General features: G+C 45.7%; 2 protein-coding genes and 1 long non-coding RNA gene across 7 annotated transcripts in view; all 3 read left to right on the forward strand.

The window, feature by feature from the left end:
- LOC135394316 (tyrosine-protein kinase Fyn-like) overlaps positions 1-22,182 on the forward strand; it is a 204,460-nt gene that overhangs the window by 83,417 nt on the left and 98,861 nt on the right. The window lies entirely within an intron of this gene.
- Positions 1,440-3,588, forward strand: LOC135394323 (uncharacterized). Its single transcript, XR_010422838.1, has 2 exons — positions 1,440-2,897; positions 3,273-3,588. It is a non-coding gene; the product is annotated as an uncharacterized LOC135394323 (long non-coding RNA).
- LOC135394318 (uncharacterized) lies at positions 3,712-6,531 on the forward strand. Of its 2 annotated transcripts, XR_010422832.1 has the most exons (6): positions 3,712-4,349; positions 4,427-4,640; positions 4,701-4,842; positions 4,899-5,061; positions 5,256-5,467; positions 6,314-6,531. XR_010422832.1 is itself a non-coding variant. In XM_064625011.1 (5 exons), exons 1-5 carry the CDS (start codon positions 4,251-4,253, stop codon positions 5,346-5,348), a joined length of 711 nt encoding a protein of 236 aa, XP_064481081.1. In that variant the 5' UTR covers positions 3,712-4,250; the 3' UTR covers positions 5,349-5,957. The 2 variants fall into 2 exon arrangements, 1 of the variants encoding a protein (XP_064481081.1); XM_064625011.1 differs by lacking the exon at positions 6,314-6,531 and having other exon boundaries at positions 5,256-5,957.

Raw genomic sequence — 22,182 nt, forward strand, 5'->3', positions numbered from 1 at the left:
GTATGGTATCAAAATACTCTGGAAAGAATTCTGCATACGAGCTTCAATACGGATTTTTCATTTTTCTTCTTAGTTTTTAACAAGAGCGCTTCAAAGTTGCATTCAACTTTTCCCGTGCTTTCGCAACGCCTAGAAAAATGTGAAGAGCGAAAATCAAAAATCGGTAATGAAGCTCAAATGCATCATTGGACAAGCTATCGTACAAAACAAACCGGGTGAAAATCCGTCGAATATTAACCGAGATTAAGGACGAAACTTGCTCCATCGAAAATACATGAGGCCTTTGGAGCTGGTATCACCTCTTAAGTGTATGGGCACCGTGCGCTAGAGTTTTCTGTCGACGGCAGCGGCTCCTCGAGGGGAAACGCGGCGTAATGCCCTGATACCAGCCAGCAGCGCCTAGCTGTGCTGTGCTAGTTTCGCCGTTCGAAAAGAGCGATTAATTTGAAGCTGCCTGCATAGAAAAAAGATAAAATGCGTCCGAAATGCGTGCGAAAATAAAATTTCGTCCTTCTCGCTGTTTCGTCCCGCCGGTCACATATTTGAGAGAGCGCTTTCACAGCAATCCATCCAACTTCCTGCTCAATCTGTTGTTTCTAACTTAGAACTCATTCCCTACATTTATTTGTCGGTGACCAGTTGAGCATCACGATGCGGACTTATAGCACAGCAGCTGGCGTGAAAAAGTTGCGAAATACACCACTGAATGATCAATGAACATAGTGGAGCTTGGCAAAAATAATGTCTGCTATATGTCGTACAGTATTTATCTCTTTTACTCGGACCCTAATTTTGCGGCGTGTCGGCGAAGACTGGCTTTTGGACCTTCCTTCAATATACAACTTGCATGCGAACAAAGGGGAATATGGGAATTCTCTGTTTTCCCCGAGCTGTGTTTCGCAACCCGTCATCATTTTAAGTAGGTGCATTCTGACCCTATGATCTTATTATCGTTGCCAAATCTTGCGATCTCGGTTTACAAGTGGTTCTTTGCCGCTTCCTATTCGTCCACACACGCGCGCACACACACAAAAGCAATCACGCGTTTGTCGAACAGCAATTGTCTGTTTCTTCTTAACTCTTGTCGATTTTTCTTTTATTTTTTGTAGCATAGTTTATGTCGTGTTTTTCTGTTTTTGCGACAGATGAATTTGCGACAATGTGTCTGATGTACACCTATACTAAGGCCGCTGTGGCCGTTCATTAGCACTAATAAAACGTTATTATTATCATTACATATCCGGTTTCAAAAAAAAAAAAAACACGCCTTATTTATATCCTGAAACAATCGTGATTGACTGATTGATTTTTATAACTATGACCGTCCGTCCAAAGCAGGCACAAAGGGCTGAAAGGGCATCCCCTGGCTTGAGCGATGCAAGATTGGGAACAAGTTGACTAAGAAACTTATCCTCACAGTGCATCATCACGTTAACGGATTATGCATGAGAAAGAAACGAAAACGTTTCTTTTTTTTTTTTTCGCTAGCTTCATAATGTATATTCCAGTTTGTTTTTGACTGTATTATTCATATGAATTCTTCAGCGATTTCCGTCCTTATAGCGCAGGTACTGGACGTAGCTAGTCTCTGATGTGCAGTCAACAATTGGTAGTCCCTTCCTGATAAATATGCACTTCACGTAGATACAGGCCACAAATACTACACGCTTGTCTGCGCTACACAAGTGTCTATGCACACATTGTGCATAGACACGTAATGTTCCACGTGCAAAAAGCTTCCCCCTCGCATACATTTTATGTGTTTCGTATTGCGGAGCAGATGCCCTTTCTACAAACCACTTCCACACAAGTATAGTCTCACGGGTTAATGAGGCCAAAGTATAGTGAGGCCACTATAGCCAGAGCCCCATAGCCGACAAAGCCCGCATATAAAAGCCCCAAAAGCCAACATATAAAATTCGGGAAACCACCCGTAAGCACCAAAGCTACATACGCGAAGGCGCCGATGCGGCGTCAGTACCAGACCGCTACGCGCGAAATCGCCACGGGTGGCGCTGTCGATCAAGCGAACGCAGCGTCCTCCAGCTAGTGCACGGTGCCCATATGCCTGTCTGTCCTGCATGGGAAGACCTTGAGTTTTGGGAAACAATGCTGACCAGTGGTTGTTAGTGGAATTTTGCAATTTTGAATGATTCCTGATTTTCGTCTTTTGTTGCTATCGGTAAAGTTTGACTTATGATGACAATTTTATGTGTGTCGTAAAATCATGTTCCAGCAGTAGGAATTTTGCAGTACGAACATGTGTGGAAGCCTGAAGTCTTTTTGAAGGCTGTAAATTACTTATAGTATTATTTCCCAGGGAGCACACAATGTCGGGAAAATATTGGGAGCGGACGGCAAAGAACCGGGTATATTGCCCGATATTAGGCGATCATGCGCCGTTCGAAAGAGAAGACGACAGATGAACAGAGAAAGAATGCGCCCACCTCCTTCTTCTTGCATTCAGGCCATCTGCGCGCGGCTAGCCTACTGCGTATGACCGGCTTCTGCTGCGCATGAGCAGAACTCTTCCGCCTGCGCTGCGTCGTTGACATTTCAGAAGGAAGAGCGGGTAAACGCAAGGTGTGACAGGTGTGACGATTGTGCCAGCGGAGGCACAGTAAGCGGGTTTCGCCGCCGCGACAATAGTGTCGCCGCTGGCATTTCCCGCCAAATTCCGGCTATTTACTTTCCATTGGCTCCGGTCCCCCACGTGACCTTTCTCGATCATGATTGGCTGAGGCTCATTTAACCGGTGGATTCGCCCGTGTTCGTTTCTCCGAGGCGCCGACCTGTCTGACCGTTGTGTAGCTGGCGTCTACGTATGTGAGCAGACGGTGATTTCGTTTCGTGGATTTCGAAGATGTTCGAGCCATGGACGAACGCCTGAATGAAAGGTAAGCAGACAAACGTATGATGCATGTCAGTGATCAGACTTTTAATACTGTCGCCTAACTGTGTGCATAGAGGTACGCCTTGTCCCGTAGTACATCACTTTCTGCCGGTTATCAGTCATGGTCTGGTTGATGATTCTGCGTGGCGTTACTTGTTGCGTTTTGTTCCGCTATTTGAATGTGTCTGATGTTTAATACACTGGTGTGCATGAAAAGGAAAACAGCGTGCATCGCGTACGCAGGGCTCCTCGAATTTTGTCAATAGTCGACATTAGGCGCGTAACGATAGCATGTCTTACAGAGCGTATTCAGCCAATTAACGTTGCCTGTGCTCGGGTTTACCATATCGTTAACAGGTTCCTTTTTTTTTTCATTCAGACACCGACAGCTGTTCGTGGCCCTGCGATCCGCGAGCATTGTCCCCTGTCACCAGAAAATTCGACAGTTGTGCTGGGATGAAGCGGATGGCTTCTGCGACTCATCACGTGCTATATATGTGTATAATAATATCTACTTTCTCCAAACCGAATAGATTTCCTTAAGGATTGTATAATATGATAGTCATGCTTTCTGTTGCTCGGCACTATTTATTCTTTATTCTGCAGTATTCTGTAATAATCGTGTAGATTTACTTGCATTCAAATGTTGCTTCTTGTTTATATGTTTACCGTGTCAATAAATTTGTACATGTGAATTCCTTCGTCTTCTGGATTTTCATTTTCTGCTTCCCGATGATATTAGCAGATGGCCTGGCGAAGCGCTCGGAACAGGGGGTGGGGGGGGGGAGATAATTCGAGTGAGAGGGTGTGGCGAGGGCACGCTGCGCACATGCGCAGTTCAATCAGCCAGCGCGCGCTTTTTGGCGCCGTTTTCCGGCTACTTTGTCGTGATTCGTTACTGATGATCACGTGGTCAAGGGGGGCGGTGGTTTTCGTGGCGAAACTGTGGAAGCTACAGCTGCACTCCACTGATTGTGCTTTTACACAGCGAAATTACCAGGTGGGTCACAAAGTTCCTATTTTCTTTGCACAGTTCATGTTTAGTAAGTGCCACATATCACGCTGTTGAGCGGGATATGACAGTCGTCCATATGGTTGTGCATAACGGCGAAATGGCGTAGCGTCTAATGCAGCCCACGACTCGTTTTACCATTTATTGCCGTTCATTTACCTTTGAAAGTGCTCGTCAAGTGCGTATTTAGTGAAGGATCGAATACATCCTTTCTTCCGAAAGGGTGTACGGTGACGCAAAGCGCAATTGTACATAGCGTCCGTCATTGAAGGCGAGGGTTGTTTGTTGAAATGTTTTTACCTGATGAAGATTTCGCCTTGATTGTTTTAGGGTTGAAGAACTGAAATGAACCACGTGGAATCACTTACTACCAGGTGTTTACCTTCTTTCTTATCGCTGGCGTATTCTCTATTCCATTTCGACCAACCTAGGCTGTTTTATAGAGTAGGTACTCAACTACTAGTTCAAAATGTAAGTCTTAATATATAACTACCAGTAACATGCCTGTCCCTATTTTGCAGGAAATGTTACCCCTGCCAGGACAGTGGCTAGCTGTCGTTGAATTTTTAGGTGAAAAGACTACGAGCGCAGTTCCATGTTCGTGGCTTGAAGAAGGTCACAGACGGTGCAGGTGGCCAACCAAAGTTACCGACAAGAGGCGAGAGGAGATGGTACAAAGAAATGTTCCACCAGGGCCATGGAGGCTTTTTGCGGTCAGAGTGCTAGGCTACGCAGGTAATTCAAATCTTAACAGCATTGTATTCAATCATAATCTTTTGTTTAAACAATTCATAGATTCGTACACCGAAGCACAAAACAAAGTAGTCAAATCGCTCGAAACATCTGCCTTAGAATCTGAGCTGTCAGACTCAGATTCAGCAAGCCCCGCCCAAGGCTCACCACTTTCTGGTAGTACAGATCAGGCGACTGTGTCATTGTAAGCGCAATACGTGTTTTGGTAGGTGACTTGTACAGATTACTGTGTGCTTTTAGGTCCCAGCCCGCTGTGGAAAGTCAATGTCCTTCAGCACTTGGCTTGCATAGCCACGCGGTCATACTCGCATCTCTGGGCCCCTGCTTTCATTGCCATTGCCGCCAACGACATTGCCAAGAGCTGTCCAGAAAACAGCTGAGCCTGCACCTGATGATAGACATGGTACACACATTTTTTCTCTTTGTTCTCATTAGGAACCAAGTTCATAAAGCAATTGCGATTTCTTGATGCCTCAAGGAATTCAATATAAAACTATAAAAATACATATAAGCAGAGCTAAGTGCTTCCTAATTAGAATACGTTGTTACCTGTCACCTCTTGCATTTTTTCATTACCATTTCTGCTTCCACCTTCAGGACACATGCGGAAGGTATACAAAGCTCTTGTGGAGCTCAAAGAAGACTTCAGAAATCTCAGGGACATCATACTTAACATTGAGGCAACAGTGAAAGCAACATCAGCTATTGAGAGCCAGTCCTTTGTGCTTCCGTCTCTGCCGCTTCAGTCTCAGGATGATTTAGCAGAACTTGAAGCTCGTCTGCTTGACCCACACTACCGACATCAGTTTGTAAGCATGTCTCTTGTCCTTACACTGAGCAACGTATAAACATGCTGGTAACTGCACTTTGAAGGTCTCCTTCATCGCAACAATAGGTGGGGAGATTGTCAAGGATACTGTAAAGCTAACGTGGTGACGTCTTCTGGCGAACCATATCGTGACCGAATACAGCTTAAAAGGAAAGCCGAAGAAAAAAGCATTTGATGAGCTTCACATCTGTGGCTGTATAATAGCTGATTTAATGTTTTGTTAATCTGCAGCAGGTGTGTTTTCATTTGTATACCGTCTGTGCTGTTGCTGCCTCAAACAAGGTGCCTTAAGAGTTCGATGTGGGTGTAGAGCACTAAACGAGATGCACATGAAAAATGTGTTCTGTTAAAGCTTGCATTTTCGAGATGAGTAGAAATTTTCAGCACGCAGTAGGCATTGATAGTCAATCAGCTGGACAATCTTATTTATTATTTTTTTAGATATATGAATGATTTAATATAACAGTAAAGTAGAAAAATAAGTAATATATTTGAGAATGAAATGACAATAATTATAATATAAATATAGTAAATATATATATATATATATATATTATACACCATCTGTAATATAATATATATTCATGGAAGGAAGTCTTGTCCAGCAAGTAATAATTGGGGGTTTACGTCGCGAGACAACTGAGATCATGAGCGACGCCACAGCGGTCGGTCTGTGGATTGCTTTTGCCCACCTTAGGGTTCCTTAACGTGCGATGAAAGCTCACCACGCGGCACCCCGTATTTAACGTCGGTCGCGGAGGGCGGCGTGCTGTCCAGCAATCAAGTGAATTGTTGGATTTACATTATTCATACTTACAATTTCCAGATGGCATCAAAGACAGATTTAAACACGAAACTGAAGCCAACATTAACAGCAAGTTGGGAAAGCACCTTGCTGGTGCAAGTGATCGTGATGGAGGACGAGCCAAACGTCTTGAAGGGCAAGGGGACTTTCGAGAGGACCTTCCCCCGACACCGTGAGGATGAAATGTTCTGAAGAAATACGTATTTGTTTACCTGTACCTTGAAAAATAAAAATGTGTTATGATATACCTGTTTTTTAACTGTGTTCACAAAAAGTTTGATGCGAAAGCAAATCGTCACGTGGGACGAAAAAAAAGTGATAATAACACGGGCCGTAGCTGGGCCAATATCGGAAAACGATATTGGTGTGATATCCTGCAGACACCACGCCGATATTAGAGCAATATTGGTTGCCAATATTGCGCCGATATTAGCCGATGTTGCAAAAACCGTGCTGGTCCGATATCGGCAACGGATATTCACCCAATATTTCATGCGATATTTCCCGACACTGGACCGATGCTCACCCGACATAACTGTGCTGCCTGGGTTTCTCTGTCATTCTACACATCCCATGCATACTGTGTCAACTAATGCACTTAGAACATTTATTCTGTGTCTGTGAAACTGCGAAGGGGTTTACGCCGAAACATTCAAAAATCCAGTCTTAAAAATACACCCGTGAAAAATCCGCGCCGCAAATAAACGCTGCGAAAATAAATCGTAGTTAGGCTTAAAGAGGGAATGTTCCGAATGCTAATTTAAAGCGATACATATGTTGTTTGCCATGCAACGCACAATTCGAACGTTTTTTAATGACATTTCTAGCGTTATTATTGCTGTGTCATCTAAGAGGAGCTTTAACTATACAGCTTCACATTGCAGAAGACGACGCGCGTATAAATACAGGAATAACAGTGAATTCGCAAGCATAAGCATAACGGCCACTAATATGTGACTTTCATTCGCTAAAAGGACATACATCTTATAGTGCACTGGAAATAAATATCTCGTTTTATGTAGGAAAATTCCAACAACATCTCATAGTGTTTGGACATCGTAGTTCACAGCAACACTTCTACGACAACACTGTCGCATTTTGTATTAAAACGGCGCAGATGGCAAACCAACTCAAATTTGTGAATATAGCCGCTAATGCCCGAAGACGCATGATATATTCCACTTATAACTTGCATCCGCCACATGGCGTCACTGAAGCACATCACTAAATCATAGTATTCTTGTGTGGTATTGACGCAAAGCTACAGAACAGCGCAAGCGGCCATCTTAGGGAATCACAAACAAGTTATACCATTAAAATGCAGTATACCTCCCTGGCGGAGCAGGTTGGCGACGAGGTCTCGCGGAATGCAGAGGTATAAAAAAATAACCCTGAAGGTATTAACGTGGAACATAATACTGCTTTTATACCTACTGACAGCGCGCAAGGTATATCGTTGCAACATGACACTTATTTATACCATTTGAAAGGTATTAATATAGCCCTTATGGTCTAAACCAGTGTTGCGGATTTGGCCGCTCAAATCGGATTTAAATCAAATCCGCATTTTTTCTGAAGGTAGTAAATCAAATCCAAATCAAGTCCGGATTTAATTTTGACACGTTAAATCAAATCATTTTAAATCCGGATTTGTTTTACCGGACCTAAATCAAATCCGCTTTTAAATCCGGATTTATCGAATCTTTTGACAGATCCGGGAGCCAAAATTCGTGCAGTAGCATTATTAGACCTATAACCGTGTCTACAAATTACTAATACTGCACGTATTCACTAAACAACGCTTAAATAACAGCGTGACGTGGCACAAAAAGCAATAAATTTCGTCTGATTGACGAGGATATGAAGGGCCAATCTATCAATCCGCTGGCCAAAATTTTATTCATATTTTAGGATTCAAATTTTTGAGTTTAGAAAGCCATTTTCGGTTATGCCTGCTCGGCGTGTACCAGACTATCAGTCACCACGTATCAGCCTGTGTCAGGGGCGGATCCAGACGCTCGGTTTGGGTGGAGGGGGGCGGGGCGGTTTCTTTGTGGGAGCGCGTAGTGGGGGAGAGGGAAATAAAATGTATAAACTGACGTTTTGGGGGGGGTGGGGCTATTGGGGGGAGCAATTTGGCGAGTTGCTTCTACAGCCGTCTGCTCGCCCTACCACAGGAGCTATATAAATGGTATCTATACCATTCGATAGAGAATGAGTTAGCGGTTCTAATGAATCTACCTTCAAGGGCATGCGTGTACCCGCTCATGAACAATAAAAGTTCGAAATCGTATATTTTTTGCCGGAAGTGCTGTGTTCGGAAATTTTTTCGTGGCGCCCCCTTAAAGTAGGAGTCACGGGACTTTTTCCGCGTGCTGTCTTGAACCCATAGTCTTTATCAGCCAAATTTGAAGGATGTGGTAAAACAAGAAGCGCGTTGCTATGAGGTCAAAGTTGGGAAAAAATTCGAACCAACATTTGCCGCCGCAACCTTCCGCCTCTCCATATCGGAAACGGTTCATCGGATGGAGCTCGAAATTGTTGCATTTGTCATCAATCGAGATGCTATCTAACATATATTTTTTTCATGGAAATTAAAAATTGTCAATTTCCCACCCTTGTCGATTTAAAATGGAACTACCCAAGAGTGGACAGAAGGCGACCTCACTTTGTCACCTCTAGCGGTCGCACGGCCCGTGCGGGCACCGGGCATGCCGAGCGTGCTCCCTCTTAAAGGTTGAACACGCGCAGCCATTTCGGATCGTTGGGATCGTTGAATGTGGATGTTGTATTTCACACGCGACCAGCCGCCGTACGATTAGCTGGAAGCTAACACCGGATGCGTTTTGGAGGGCATGAGTACTTCCCCCAGAGCTAGGCGGTCCCGAGCATTGCCCGAGCCCAGAGCTGCGTCAGTGTGATAGCATTAGGTTCCTCCTCACGAAAAAAGACTCGTCCTCCGTCATTTAATTCCCCGTTGGCTCAGACAGCTCTTCTCGCCGGCGCGTAGCCGACAGCTGGCCACTCCGCCGCGCGGAATTGCGCAGTGCCAGTGGAAGAGGGGCGCAAAGAGAAGCTCAACGAAAATACATGTAGTGAATGAATGATCGGAGTTGAGTTGAAGGCATCCAGAAAGAAAATATTAAAACTTTATCGAAAATCAGCCGCACTTTCTGTTGCATTGCCAACACGTAACTCGTTAAGTGCCCTTAAATATTTGTGTTACACCAAAATAGAAAAAGTGATACTGATAAAAGTGTATTGAATCGTAGATGACTGGCTCACTCCGGGAGGGGCGGTGCACAACCCCCATCTCCATCATCACGTATCGTGTTGGTGTTGACTCGGGCTTCACGGGGCACGGACAGTGTGGAGTTGGTAGGTATGGTACACCTTCACAAAAGCGGATTTTGGGTCAGGAACCTCCTCGTCATTTAGCACCGGGCGAACACCTGAGTGAAGGAATTCTTATCGCGGGCCTAGGCTCAGCTACGCCCAAAAACACACGCCTGCGTCGATTTCTACCATCAGTACTCAAAAGACCACAGGTCGTTGGTTACTATACCCTGGGGGTCACAATTAAATGGATCGTTAATAAATCGTGGGACATGTTACGAATACTTATACTAAACATGTAGCCCATGGGTCTATTTTAATGCTGACGTTTCGGGGCTTTGTAAAAATTTTCCTCGCGCAGTACAGACTGTTGTAATCAAAGAAAAAAAAAAGAGGTATGCGAGGAAGAGTGGCACATCTTGCCATGATTGTCCGTGGGAGTAGGAAAGGCTTGCCTTCCCGAAATCGCGAGATGATAGGATGTGATATATTTATTGTTCGTTTTTACTTTGTTTTGACGTGAATGCGTGTATCTATATGCGTTCAATATGATGGCGAAGACCAAGAATTTCGCGACATGATATTTGGCAAGCTTGAAACGGGTCGTGCTTGAAGACTCAGCTAGAGGTCCACGGGAAAGGTGCCGTCCAATCGACAGAATAACGTTAATTGTGTTCAAAGAACTGCACCTGGTGTTCCCTCGGTGCGTTGAGGGGAAGTGATTGGAACAAAACGGCTACTCCTGTCGCTCTGGAGAGAGGACGCCGCTAGTGCGGGTGCAGATTTCAGACAAGGTCACATCAATTTGCGTAGAATGCGAAACGGCGCTTCGTTCAATTTCAAATCCATGCATCTTGTGAGGGAGCTTGGCGAAATCCACGCGCAAATGCGCTGAAAAATGGGCGATTCAATCCAAATTGAAATCATTCGTGGAAAATGCGATTGAATCCAAATCCAAGTCATATCTGGAATATGGGATTGGATCCAAATCCAAATCATTAGTGGAAAATGCGATTCAGTCCAAATCCAAATCCTGCCGATATTTTTTTTTTTTTTTGCGCAAATCAAATCGCAAATCAAATCCGCCAGCCCTCCGGTGGATTTAAATCCTGATTTAAATCAAAACCGTGGATTCAAATCCGCAGCACTGGTCGAAACGACGTGACAAGACCCTCCTTTGCACCCCGTTTATCCCTTTTTAGCACCATTTTGGCTGACAGTGTGGGTAGCCCCCATGAGGAAACCTGTATTGATACCACTTTTGCCTTAAAAACTGCTACAAATAACACGACACGCTACAAATTATTATTATCACAACAAGCTGACAACATAGCTCAGACACAAAGGCGGTATCCAAGTCACACCACACCACCGTTACGTAGGATTCTTTGTCACAAATCAAACCAAGGCACCAAACAATACCAATACATGAAAAAGGGTGACTATCTTGGTCTCATTACGACGTAACGCTGAACTTGTGCGCGAAGGTGATTCAAAGAAGTGACTGTGCACTTGCTTCGGTAGAGAACACCGTGTACCGTGCTAGCAATGCATGAAGAAAAGCGCTCGAGTGCGTGCACATATACTGATGACAATTACACTACCAGTGTAGTGTAACATGTTCTCTCTAGCATATTATGCACTCAAACTGTATTTGCCGCTGGGTAAAATGCAAGTGTGTTCGATTGTACCTCGGAAGAGCGATCAAACAACTTGCATCCGGTGCTGGTTTTGGGCAAAATAAACACTTGATAAGTCTCAAATAAATGTATAGAATGGACGCCTATTTATTCCTTGATAAAGAATGACTCACCTGTAGAGATTTAGGCCCTGTATCCTTTCCGGTACGGTTGGTACGACCGTAATTGCAAGAAGCTGACCATGATCGCCATGAAGAACCATGATCGCTGCGGCAACTGCTTTGGGTATAGTAAGATGGCGGCCGGTTCCCACACTCCCGCGCTCCCTATCCGCGATCCAGCCTTTTTTCAATCGAGATCAGTGGGTTGGACATGTCTCCTCTGTCGTTTTCTTGTTTTTCGTTCTCCTCCGTTCGACCGACCGTCCGGATCCTCGCTCCTCTATCAAATGACTCTCGCCCAATCAGCGCGAAGGGAGACTGGCGACAGCTCTCAGAGACCAATGAGCATCCAAATATTTACACATATATTACGCAGCCAATAAACCTCTACCTGTTTGTAAACAAATGACGTCATAATGTCCGAGAGCGCCACGATTTTGGTAGAGTTGAACTACGTGCAAAGCTAGTGGCGAGCAAGGTCGCGCCCGAAAGCCACGGTCTTGAGGGGATTACGATGGTCTCTGAAAGGGACGCGACCTTCGCTCCGACTTTTCTTTCAATAGGCGGCAGCGAACAATTGCCCATTCGTGGAACCCAGCTCTCCCCTTCCGATCTGTTTTGGTTTCGGTCTGTCTACCAACGTCATGATGACGTTTGTCGGGTAGAGGTTTATTAGGGATATTTAGAGCAGCTGCGCCAGTAGCGACAATGTTTTCGGAGCGGTGCGTTTCGCTTTAGAGCCGGCGCCTGGTCATGCGCTCCGGGGGCGCGCGGTTTTGGTTTCGGCTCACTTGCATAGCAAAATTCGGCTATGGACGGCACGCACTCATTTCAGGATTTTTAAAAGATACATCGACTTTGAACGAGAATTTACTTCCATTCTGCTATTTCGCTTTTGGCGGAAGTACCTTAATTAAAAAGTTCATTAATGAATTTTAGTTAATTCGTCATCTTGTGGTTACATACTCTCTTCGAAAGGATGTCGGCCTGGCTGCATAACTGAACTTAAAAAACGACATCTATGCTGCACTCATATCCCTGCACATCCAAAATCGCACAAAAACCCGTATGCCACAAAATTGGCACAGAAATGATATCGTTCTTGTCAAAACAGGAAAAAGCACGTAGTTTGCCACCACTGTCTTTACTTGGCTGTTAACAGGGTGAAGTATAATAATTATGCCCAAGAAGCCAGTTTGGAGAATAACAAACCGTAAACTGGAAACTAAGACCAGTGATACTAGTCAGAGCTGACACGCAACTATGTGTCAGTGAAGCGGAGTATACGCATTCGAGGAGCAGTCAAACAAAAAAAAAAAAAATGAAAAAGAAAGAAAGAAAGGTATAAGTGCTCCAAGCCCCGCGTAATTAATCGGACAGACTGTCAGAGTCGATCGTGCAAGATCCTTTCGCAAAACGCCGTCTTATTACTGCGCAGTTCAATTTACAAAAATGACAGGATCCTGCAGGACGGTTAAGTAACCTGGGGCATATCTGTATTTGTAGATTATACTGATGTCTTGGATATATGAGGAGCAAATAAGATAATTTTCATCAGTGTAGTTCAGCTGAACTGTGTTCATTTTATATACTTGTTATTGACCAGGTTTCCAAATGTTAATGTTTGAACCGAGATTGGGATTTAACACTCAATTAACTCTGTTTTGTTAAAAGGAGTACTTGTAACTGATTCATTATCATGTCACCAACCAACATTTGTAAAGAAAGACTTGAGGGCTGACTTCAAGTATTAGCAACCCTTGATCTCGGTTCAGAGTTAACCATGCAGAATTGGTGTGGGCAATAGTACTCAAAAGTGACTAAATAATTTATTGCACAAGTTATCTGTGTACTTGTGTAGATGTAATTTTTTAAAGTAATTTTGACAGACCTGCAAATTCAAACTGGCTTCAGTGTGCACAACAGATGCATCGTCACATTTAATTGAAATATAATATAAGAGAAGAAGTAAAATTTTGTCACGACTCAAACTATATTTTTCTTTTTTATTGTCCCGGGATTTAGGCGACAGAGTAGGACTTTCCGGCCTCTGATGTTTTGACGTACTTGATAGAGTTGTAAAACCTGAAACAAAATAACAAGAGAAGTATAAACAGTTTTGTCTTTCCCATTTTTTTGTTTGTTTGTTTGTTTGTTTATTACAAATACGAGGTACAATGACAGCAACGGGGGTCCCGTAGCAGAGCTAGAGGAGGGGCCACCCAGGATTAAATACACATGAAAAATATATACAATAAATAGATCAAGTAAGTAAGATAAATACGCAAGAAAAAAAAAAGGAATTTTTGAAGGAATTTGAATTTAACAAGCAAGTTATATTTTACCATTTGTGTGCTTTTGTATTCTCTGTTGATGAAAAGAGTACAGGAATAATAATGCAGCACACAGATACAACAATGACCTGTCATCTGAGAACCTTTCTTCAAGTGCGCTAATTGTGACAAAAGAAATGTACAATGAAGGTTGTACAAAAACAGCAAATCTCCGTCAACTAAAAATTTAGGTATGTGGATGTTACCACATCGTGTAGTCTTCGTCCAGAAGTAGGACTACCCGACACTTTTCACTCGTTGCAGGGTGCAGAGGAAAACTCTTTGAAGTTATTATCTGTGGCAACAAAAAGATTTGGCATGTTGACAAGGACGGTGTAGCACATCAACATAGATGATGGACAAACACAGTAGACAGCAAACTCACAATTGAAGATTTATTCAACAGAACAAGAAACGGAAAGCATGAGTAGAAAAAGGCAGTTCCCATGCAATGCATGGAGAACCACATTAATATCTGAGAAGGTAGGATCGGGCGAGCAAAAAAGACAAATAACTGTTGTGTACGAAATAGGGGAACTCTCCAAATTTAGGACCAATATGATGTGGTAACCTTGCATGGCTCACTGTAGCTGCGACACACTTTGAACAATTCCAGTAGTGGGGTTTCAAAGACAATGACCTTTCGCTGTTTCACTGTGCATTGAGGCGTAGAGGATGCATCTCTAGAAAATTAATTGGCGTTCCTTAGTCATAACTATACCTCAACAGGAACTTTTCCTGTACCCTTCAAAGGAGCTAGTAGTTCTCATCGGTTTCTTCTCCTACTGTTGACGTCATACTAACGTTCTACACTTGTCCAAAGATTCCAAAAATGTCACAAGGTCTACAACACGTAACCAATCTAGTGCTTCCACCTATGAACTTTGCATACCTGCTTTCAGCTATTTCTGTCATGTCAACTTGAGTTTTGATCACAACTTGATCACACACACAAAGAATAATGAGGAATGCAGAGCATGTTGAGCATTAATCCCCTATACATTTATTCTTACACGCAGATTTCGTAGTGGTCGTAGAGACAGTGCTGCAGTCTGCATGGTCGAGCTCGAGTACAGTTGTTGTTTCCTGCAAAATAGGGAAGTTTATGATTACAAAATATTTCTGGTTCTCAATTCTTGGGGTGCAGATCTAGACAATAGTCATTTTACTGCGTATTTCACAAACAGTGTCCGTCGATGTGGACAATGTGCCGGCAGCATTAGCGTTATCCGATACAGTGACTTCTATGCAGAAGTCTATGAAATCATTACAGTCGACTTGAAACAGTTTTAAAACTATTTCTAAAGAGAAATTTTCAAAAGATGTTCAAATGATGAGATCTCTACATGCTACGAAGCAGTCTGGCTCCACCTGAACACTGGAAGGTCCCTAAAATTAAATTTGTTCATGTTGGCAATGTTCAGTACGGGACAAGTAGGATAACATAAGTTAAATGGAATACGTCATCACTATATTATAATTTATACATGTGTGACACCTGTACATACCTGAGACGTTGTGTTGAGCTCGTCACCTCAGTGAACCCGAATAACTGGCTACTGAACGGCAGTTTGCTTCGGACGTTTTCGTAATTCGCCTGCTGCGGCATTTTCGTAGTCATCGGCAGCAAAATGAGCTCAGAACACACGACAGGACTGCGTATCAAATAGCCGATGCTTCGAACCACATTCGTTTTCGCACACTCTCCTGTGGAATCTCGTGGTAGAAAATGCCAGTCGTCGAAGATGAACAACTTTTGTATACCTGGACATCACAGCGTACACCAGGCATAGGTATTTCGAATACGTGACACAGCAGCGACAGACAAGTCACAGACTTTCACTTCCTGCTTCGCGCGACCAAAATGACCACCCACGGCTTAAGCAATAAACGCGATAACACAGACGGCCATGCAGACGACGCGGCGGATAGCAGCTCGTAGCGGCAAAGTAGCTGAATGCTTTATTAATGTCGAAACTATAGAAGTGAACGTCATTTTTAAAATGACGTTTAGCTGTAACGTAAATGTGCGTCAACTTTGTTCTCTACAAAACTAACTCTCACGTGGTACGGGTTGACCAATCCCTGGGAGCCCTGGACCCGAAACCCAGGTTGCTCTTTCTTGCCTTTCGTTGGCAGCAGCGTCCATGCTCCGGCAATCTTCAAAATATTTATACGTAAAAAATATGCCGAATTGAGAGGTAATGCTTTCTGTGTGTTATCGAGCAATGATGTGCACGATAGTGGGCAAAAATTGTTGTGTTAAAAAGTGTTAAAAAAAGCGTTATTTTTCACTTTACAGTCCCTTTAAGAGCTCTACCGTCTCAGAATATGTTGAAGGCCCTATTCAGTGCTTTAACCGTCAAAAATTTGGGAAACTATCGCGCACTTGCAGCGGATCAAAAACGGGTGCAGGATTTGTGTTGGTCTGCACCGGTTATCTGAATGCACTGCTCGGAGGCAGCCCAAATGTGCAAACTGCGGTGGTGCTCATGCCGCTTCTCTGTCCCAAGAAGACGCTCGCTACACGTTCGTATCAGGCTGAAGTCTTGTGCACTGTTGACAAGTTGCATTCAGATGGCCATACACGCCGTGCTCATATGGCTTTACCTACGTCGCGTCCCAGTCCGCAGTCAGCGGCGGAGCAATCGCAATCGCCTGCCCAGACCTGTCCTGTCCGGGTGAAGTCCAATAAGGCCTGCAAGCCGCTCAGGAACGCCGACACTTGCGCCCATGACGTCAGGACATCCGCTAATGGGTATGACAGGCAGACACGCGGTCTAGCTCAAGCGAACATGCGGAGTGCAACATCGTCAACCCCAGTTATGCTGATATTGCAAAGGAAAATGTGAGAGCACCACCCAGAAGAAGGAAGAAGAAGAAGAAGCTCGAACGGTTTTGACGTGTATCTTTCGTCTCCGACATATACCAGCTGTTTGTACATTTCATTATGCTCGCGCAGTTTTCCTCGTCCAATATCCTGGATGGTGAGCTATGATGCTATGGGAAGTGACCATGTCCCTGTGCAAATTTCTCTCCCTAAGGGACAAATGCTAGCGCGCTAGGTTAACGTTACTGATTGGTGTCAGTTCAAAAATGGGATGGAGGCAAAGGTGCACAGGGTCACCTCATTTGACGAGCTCAGCACTACAATAGCCAAATGCAAAGACCATGTCACGAAGTCAATCACTGCACCTTCGCGATATAGTGCTGTGGACATTGAATTCGAGAGACTTCGCTCCATCCGTCGGCGAGCAGAAAGAATGTTCCGCAGAAGAGGGGAGTACGTCCACTACAAAGAAGCCTGCAGACTTCGTGGGATCATCCGACGTCACCTAGCGCGGCTGGCTCGTCAATCGTGGAGGAGCTTATGTGCGTCACTAACTCCCTCCACACCGGCTACACGGATTTGGCAGATTGCCAAGAGTCTGGGCACCCCTGTTACCCAAGTGAACCCTTTTCAGGCTCTCGCCCTGCACAGCGGATTGCATGAACGATCTCTAGCGGATCTAGTTCTGTCAGTTAGTTCTCAGCCCATCTGCCGCATCGTGTAGCAATGTCTGCGTGGGATCAGTGGTCAAGGCACGTCAAGAGTTAAGTGCTGCAGTTCATGGAAGCAGCAATGGTCCAGTGGACACAGACTTTACGCTATGGGAGTTGGAAGCAGGAATCCGTCCGTGTGGGAAACGCTCTGCACCGGGCCCGGATGGGATTACCTACAAGACGATTGCGAGCTTTGGCCCTCTGGCGTTGAAATTGCTGTTAGAATTGATCAACAAGAGCTGGCGTGAAGGTGTCCTGCCCGAATCCTGGAAGACGTCGCAGATCATTCCAGTCTTAAAACCAGGCAAGTCTCCACGAGAGTTGGGTTCCTTCCGCCCGGTCAGTCTGACAAGCTGCCTGTGCAAGATAATGGAGCGTTTAATTCTCAACAGAGTCGAATGGTACCTGGAGTTAAACAGGTTCCTTCCGGACTGCATGGCAGGGTTCCGGAAGTCCCGCTGCGCAATGGACTGCATACTCGACCTAGTTACAAGTATTGAAGAAGAACGGGCTAACGGACGCCTAACGGCCGCCGTTTTCCTTGATATTAAGAGTGCCTATGACTTTGTCATACACGTGCATGTGCTACACTCGTTCTATAAGTTGGGTTTAACTGGTCGTTCATTTCGTTGGATTGCGGCATATCTGCAGGATCGCAAGGTGTCCATGCGCACAGGTAACGGGGACAGCCACTATCACGCACAGGAAACGGGAGTGCCTCAAGGTAGTGTTCTTAGCCCGTTGCTCTTCAATGTAGTACTCTCGTTTCTGCCACAGTTGCTGCCACGGGGAGTAAAAATCAGTTTCTATGCGGATGATATCTGCCTTTGGACTTCAGGGAAGCAATGGCCGGCACTGCAGACCCGGCTGCAGGGCTCACTTGGCCTGGTGATGAGGTTCCTCACAGAGCGGGGGATGAACGTCTCTCCGGTAAAGACAGTCTTCCTTCCGTTCACGCGGAAACGGTTGCCGAGGTTACAGCTGGAGGTAAATGGACATGCTATGTCACGAGTTACGCATCACCGGTTCCTTGGAGTCATCGTGGATCGTTCGCTCTCATGGAGACCTGAAGTCCTAAGCCTCAAGACCAAGTTGCATGCTCGTACCAATATCCTCCGATTTTTGGCAGGTTGTCGATGGGGATCATCATGTACATCAATGCTTACCCTACATACTGCGTTGGTACGGTCTCCCCTCACGTTCCACCTCCCAGTTCGTCATGATCTAGCGCCGTCGTCGGAAATTATTCTAGAACGTGCGTTGGCAAAGCGCATCAAGATCTGCCTTGGAGTTCCCAGAGCAGCGTCCAATGCGGCTGTTGTAGCCGATGCGAGACAGCCCCCACTTCCTGTGCTGCGGATGGTAGAATCGCTTCGCCATTACGTTCGACTAACAACGACATTTCGCCGGCACCCGCTCCCAAGAGCTATTTCGACACGAAGTTTTTCGAGGTTCCATCAAGCTGTTATGCCGTGGCGCACTTATGTCCCCCGGCATAAACCTTTGCCATTGCCCTCCAGCCCTCCCTGGACTTTGCTACAGCCTCGGGTCTCGCGGGAAGAAAGTTCGTGCCGTCAAGTGATGTGCGTCAGCAAACTCTTCAGGTAATGCACAGTCAAAGGGACAGAGTGTGCATTTTCACGGATGCGTCTACAAATGAGTCAGGATCCACGTGTGCATATGTCATCCCTCAGCTCTGTATTGAGGGCTGCGCACGATTGTCTCATCGCACTTCGTTCACGGCCGCAGAGCTCCATGGGATGATCATGGCGATGCAATTTATAGAAGCACATGAAGACCCCAAATCATGGGTTGTTTACAGTGATTCAAAAACCGGATTGCGAGCATTACAATCACCGGGCGGATCAGCAGGTCTTGCTTCAATCGTACACGACGCCATTAAGACTTACAACGCGTGTGTAGTACAAGGACACGACATCACCCTTCAGTGGATCCCTGGCCATTCCTGCATACCTGGGAATGACGCGGCGGATGCAGCGGCTTCCCGGGCACATCAGTCCGGTCTGGTTCGTAAGGTGTATTTTACTCCCTCTGCCACCCGCTTAATGTTGTCTGCTTTGACGAAGAGACTAAGCAGGGACCTGTGGCACAGTAATTCTGGAAGGCCGCCACTGACCAACATAGACCCAGACTTTTCGTTCGTGGTCCCACCCTCGCTTCCTCGGTTCATGGAGACCCTAATCCACCGGTTTCGTCTGAAAGTCCCATACAGCCGTAGCTTTCTACACATGATCGAAAAAGCAGCCTCCCCAAACTGCTCCATGTGCGGTGTTGTGGAAGATGTAGAGCACATTTTGATGTCCTGCGTACGATACACTGAAGCTCGTCGTCTTCTACAGTCCGAGCTGGCAGCAGTGGACGGCCGTCCGCTCAGCGTTTCAAAAGTACTTGGGCCCTGGAATCACAGTGTCAGACACAGGGCGTTCTCCGCCATAGTGAAATTTTTGCGGGACATTGATGCAGACAACAAGTTTTGAGCCTATGTGTGTTTTGTGTGTTTTGTGGGTTTTGCTGTTCGACTGTTTGCGTGTTGCGTGTTTGCGCGTTCTATGACATCTCAGTGTGTGTGAACTTTCTTTCTGTCGCAATCACCCCCACCCTCACCACTAATCATCATCATCATCATCATCATCATCATCGCCATCTTCCTGCTCACCTTCATTGGCATCGTCATTCAAGGAGTTTTCCACCAAAGTAACTGGTGCAAGTGATGTGGAGTTGCGGGCCTCACATTAGTGAAGCCAAAATCTACATTTTATTGTTTCTTTAAAACCAAACCAAACCAAACCAACCAAGATCATCTCTGCCGCATCGGTCGCAGCCAGAGTCTCACATTCCCACAAGTGACCTTGCCTCTCTTGTGCCCACTGGTTTTCGCAGCGCTCAAAGCCATTGTGCAATCCTTCCCTGGTGCATCAGGCATTCCAGCAGTCAAGTAACTCCTTGCAACAGAGCAGTTGATAGCATTTGCTCATGGATCGTTGGTATAAAAACGCCACTTCGCTGCACTGGAATGCGCGTGGTCTACGGAATAAGCTTCCCGACCTCAAATTGTTCTTGCTTAAGTACCAGATCCCTATATTGGCCATCTGTGAAGCCTATGTCAAAGATGATTTTCGGCTCAGTGGATATCACATTATCAGATCTGGCGGTGTTAATTCTTCCCGAACAATACTGTGTTTGCGCAGTGACCTAACGTACGCTGTGCAGCGCGGACCGGCTGGCATTGGTGTTGACTATGTTATGTGTAAGGCGCAGTTTCCTAATACGCTGCTCTCCGTAGTAAGTTTTATGGTGTTGCTAACAAAGAGAGAGGTTAAGCTGCTTTTAGGCGACTTGCCCCCTCCGTTCATCTTTGTGGGGGACATCAATGCTCACCACTTCCTGTGAAGAAGCATGAGCACTGACGCCAAAGGTAGAATATGGTTCGACACCTTGGACAAACTCGATGTACGTCTTCTCAATGATGGGTCCCCACATTTTTACGCAGAGATTTCAGCACGGATGTCATTGGCATCTGTATTTGTTCCAAAGAAATCTTCAGTCAGCTGTCATGGGCTACGGATGTTGATGGAAGAGGGAGTGATCACCTTCCAGTATTTGTGTCTTATCGTCGACATGCCCCTCAACGTAACAGAAGATTCGTCAAATTAACTAACTGGTGTGCATTTCGTGACCACTGCAAGTTAACTTCGCACGCGGAAATGCCCGCAGTGCAGTTCGTGAAGGTCATGGCAACTTCTCTTCGTAATTCGTCTAAAACTGTCAAGGTCGTGCCGGGACATGCTGGCTCAAGCCTTAAAGTTGGGACAGCTTCGCGCATGCCGAAGAAGAGCTGTGCGCAAGGCACGACGCACGGGTCTACTCACCGATATCGCTGCAGCACGACGCTCGGCTAACCTCGTGCAGAAGCAACTTAAAGCATTGTATCGTCAGCGCTGGCAACAGTTTCGCGCAACCCTGTCGCCCTTCAGTAAACCGGCCAGGGTTTGGAGAGTGGCACGTAGCCTAGGGGACGGTCTTCCGCCCACCAACCCACTGGGATCGCTCGCTTTGACCCTTCGCAAGTCTGAGGTGGAGGCAGGCATAGATTTCCGTGGAACTGTGGTGCTGCATCTGCAGCTGCGGGATCCCCAACTTGGGGACCCTGCAACTGCGGGGTCCAGGCGTCCATCCCTAAACTTAGAGAAGACATTGAACAGATAGTTCCGGTGTTAAACGCAGAACTCGATAAGGATTTTTCCTTGGCAGAGCTTAAAACTTCGCTTCGTTTCTCGCGTGCGAAGTCGTCCCCTAGCGCGGATGCTACCACGTATACAACACTTCGCAACCAACGAAAGTCTTCATACCTTGTTGCATATATATATAACAAGTCATGGGAAACAGGCCAGGTACCAGCCAGCTGGAAGGAAGCTGAAGTGGTCCCGTTGTTAAAGCCCGGGAAGCGTCCGTCGCATCCTTCTTCATTTCGGCCTGTTAGCCTAAGAAGATGCCTAGGTAAAGTTCTGGAGCGGACAGGCTGGAGTGGTGGCTCGAGAGTCACCATGTTTTCCCTGGAAGAAATGGCGGCTTTTCGTCGGTACCGTAGCTTCATAGACTCCATCATGGACCTTGTGACTGCCGTTGAAGAAGCAAGAAGAAAGCAGATAATCGAAGCTGTGTTCCTTGATGTTAAACGAGCTTATGATACGGTCAGCCATGTCTATGTGTTTCAGACATTGCTTTGTGCATCGGTATCCCGAAGAGCCTTTATACGGTTGTCTGATTTCCTGCGCCATAGCCTTTGTCCGCACTCAGGATGGCGACACACACAGAACCATGCTTAACCAGGGCGTTGCGCAAGGAAGCGTTTTAAG

This window comes from Ornithodoros turicata, chromosome 5, assembly GCF_037126465.1.
Source record: "Ornithodoros turicata isolate Travis chromosome 5, ASM3712646v1, whole genome shotgun sequence".
NCBI lineage: Eukaryota > Metazoa > Arthropoda > Arachnida > Ixodida > Argasidae > Ornithodoros > Ornithodoros turicata.